A 2,740-nucleotide genomic window follows, 5' to 3' on the forward strand; every position below is an offset into this window, starting at 1 on the left:
ATGACAGCCTCTTCACAAAACTCATGCTTAAATAGTTTCGATATTCGCAAAGCGAGTGTGGATCCTTCTAAAGAAGGTCTAAGTGGTTTCTCTCAACAACCAGCTTTCAATGCATATCCCCTCGAATCTTCACCTAATTTGCTTATTCCTACAAATGATGTGATATATATGCCATTAAATCCCACAAATGTGCCTTTATCGCTACAACGTGCATGTGCCTCTAATGAGACTATAGGCGATGATACACAAAGTTATGGCCATCCAATATGTCATGGCTTCATTTTTCCAAACTCAGAAGTAGGTTCAAATGATCCTGAATTAAACCAGATAAACATTCCGAGTATGAAGAACCATATCAACGATGTTTCTTACAATATACCGAGCCAGAGTTCGAGTAATGTGGACACAAATGCTCAAAAACACCTTCAACTCCTGTTACTTCAAAAGTTAATTGAGTTGCAACTTGCTGAACATTATAACTCACTTAAAGATACACTTATATTAACTGAAGACTCCAATAATGAGTCTCAAAACCCTAAACTACTGCCCTGTTTTGTTAAAAACTCTGACTTTGATGCAAGTTCCAACCCAGTTTCAATTGTAAGTAACGAGAATTCAGACATGTCGACATTTTTGGTCCCTGTTAAAGCCAAGTTTGAGGGCGAAAGTGGTTTGTCTTTACACATAACTCCAAGGGACGACGTCAGTCAGTCAACCCAAGGAAGTCCAGTTACTGTCGCATGCCCGAGTCAACCCATCGTCTTATACCCATTTTCTGTTCAACAAGATAATTCTACGGAAGATACATCCCCAGCCAGTCAAGCTGTCCCTGATGCGTCCTCAGGTGGACCGACTGCCCAAACATTTACTATGAAAGACATAGATCACTGTATACGGAGAGGTTCTCTGGATTTCACTGCTGAGCCAAGCAACGACATAGTTGAGAGTATACGAGGTCGTACGAGACCAGGGTTTGTGTTGTTAAGCGTTCGGCATGAAAAAATCAACGCAGAAAATAAGATTTCACCAACTTCGGAGAAACATTTCCAGGAAAGTAATCCTTCTATTTCAACATCAGCTAGTCTTGAAACAAAAAAGACAAAAAGTATCACCATTTCTAAAAAGCTACCTAGAAAGAGATTAAAGCATATGAAAAGCGATGCGGAACTCAGAAAGCGATCCTTAAGAGGTTCGTCTAAATCTCTTCCGAGGCGCTCTGAAAACGCCGAAATGTCTCCGTCTCCAGTAGAACTTACGGAGGATGATCTTAAAGCTTTATCCCCACAGTCAAGATTTCGAGTGACCAGGTTTGCAGACAAAAAGCAAGCCTGGATAGCTCCTGCAAAGGCAGGATTCACCGTCCATGATTTATGGACAACTAAACTTCCGGAATATGTGTTAAGATGTGCCGAGCACCTGAAAATATCAGGTTCTGGTTTAAATTTACAACAAGAAAAATTTGGTGAAATTCCATATTCCTTGGACGATATTATAAACGGACATTGTTTGGCCTGTGAAAAGTCACCTCGTAAGTTTGATATTTTGAGTTAACAAACTTCTTGCTTCATTAATACTTTGACTACCTATAAAGTTTGAGCTGTCTGCGTATCACGTAAGCTAAGAAGCTTTTTCACGGGGTTACCGTTTAAAAATCGCCATTTATGGGTTGTAGGGAAACTTTAACATGCTGCTTTGTTCAACAACTGTAACTCATAAAATACATCATAGTAACTGAACATTAACCACTGTTTCGACAGAGATTACCTCCATAGCATCGCTTAGACCATTCCTGGTAAAACAAGTAGCTTTTCACATCTAGACCAACTACATCTGGATGTTGTTTTTAAGTGGATTTAATTTTTTCTTCTCATGAAACCATGGTGTGCATACTAAATTTTTATGCGACTTGCCTTATCTGAATTTTATCTCATTGGTTTCTGTTTTCAATACGATACCTATAGATGACTATCTTACCATCGTGAATAGAAGACTACGAATCACGCCTTACAAAGGGTGAACATTGTTTTGTGCAAGCATCGGGCCATTTTAGTTGTAAATTTTGTACTTTATCTTACTAATTTAATATGCATCGACGCAGATAATCAGGTTGTCATTAGTCTGTTTGTTAAGGTTCAGTAATCATAAATCTATATGAAAAACTCATTAAGTGAATTTATATTGGTGGATGGGGATAATTGCAAGCACGTTCTGGTGACCTAACTATGAAGCCCAATGCTCCTTAAAATCAAATTATATTGAAACATCTCTAAAATATTTAGGGTACCTTCATGGCTATATAAATATATTATTTGGACGGTTCAGTCGACCAGTATTAACCAAGAGAAAAATGTCCCCTGCATTGATCACTCGTTCTGTAATCTACGTGTAGATCCGATTTGATTTAAAGGACATAACATTTCATATCTTCCAGTCAATATTTCAGAGTCTATGTTGCAGGCACTTGACAGATCAACATTGAAATATTGTCTTAATTTATCGCATGTAGGCTCATCTCTCCAAAACATCAAGGTAAAAATGTTGATTTCGATACTGTAAAGACTAAAGATGTTACACAGTCGTGTCGAGAAACAAGACCTACAAGATGTTCGGTTTTTGTGAATTCTAGTAATTTATGGGTTTGATCCGACTCATGTCAATATCATTTCAAGATAGACAAACTTGTTTCGGTATCTGGCTTGAAATATGTCACCTACGTTTTGTTCTCAAAGAACCTATTCAC

The 2,740-nt window shown here is 38.0% G+C and overlaps 1 protein-coding gene across 1 annotated transcript; it reads left to right on the forward strand.

Moving 5' to 3' along the window:
• On the forward strand, positions 1-1,551 carry Smp_128520 (hypothetical protein; the record flags this gene model as incomplete). The annotated part of the gene is made up of 1 exon (XM_018795596.1): positions 1-1,551. The coding sequence occupies one exon, from the start codon at positions 1-3 to the stop codon at positions 1,549-1,551; it is 1,551 nt and encodes a 516-aa protein (XP_018649894.1).
• Between the last annotated feature and the right edge of the window lie 1,189 nt (positions 1,552-2,740).

Source organism: Schistosoma mansoni, chromosome 2, assembly GCF_000237925.1.
Source record: "Schistosoma mansoni strain Puerto Rico chromosome 2, complete genome".
NCBI lineage: Eukaryota > Metazoa > Platyhelminthes > Trematoda > Strigeidida > Schistosomatidae > Schistosoma > Schistosoma mansoni.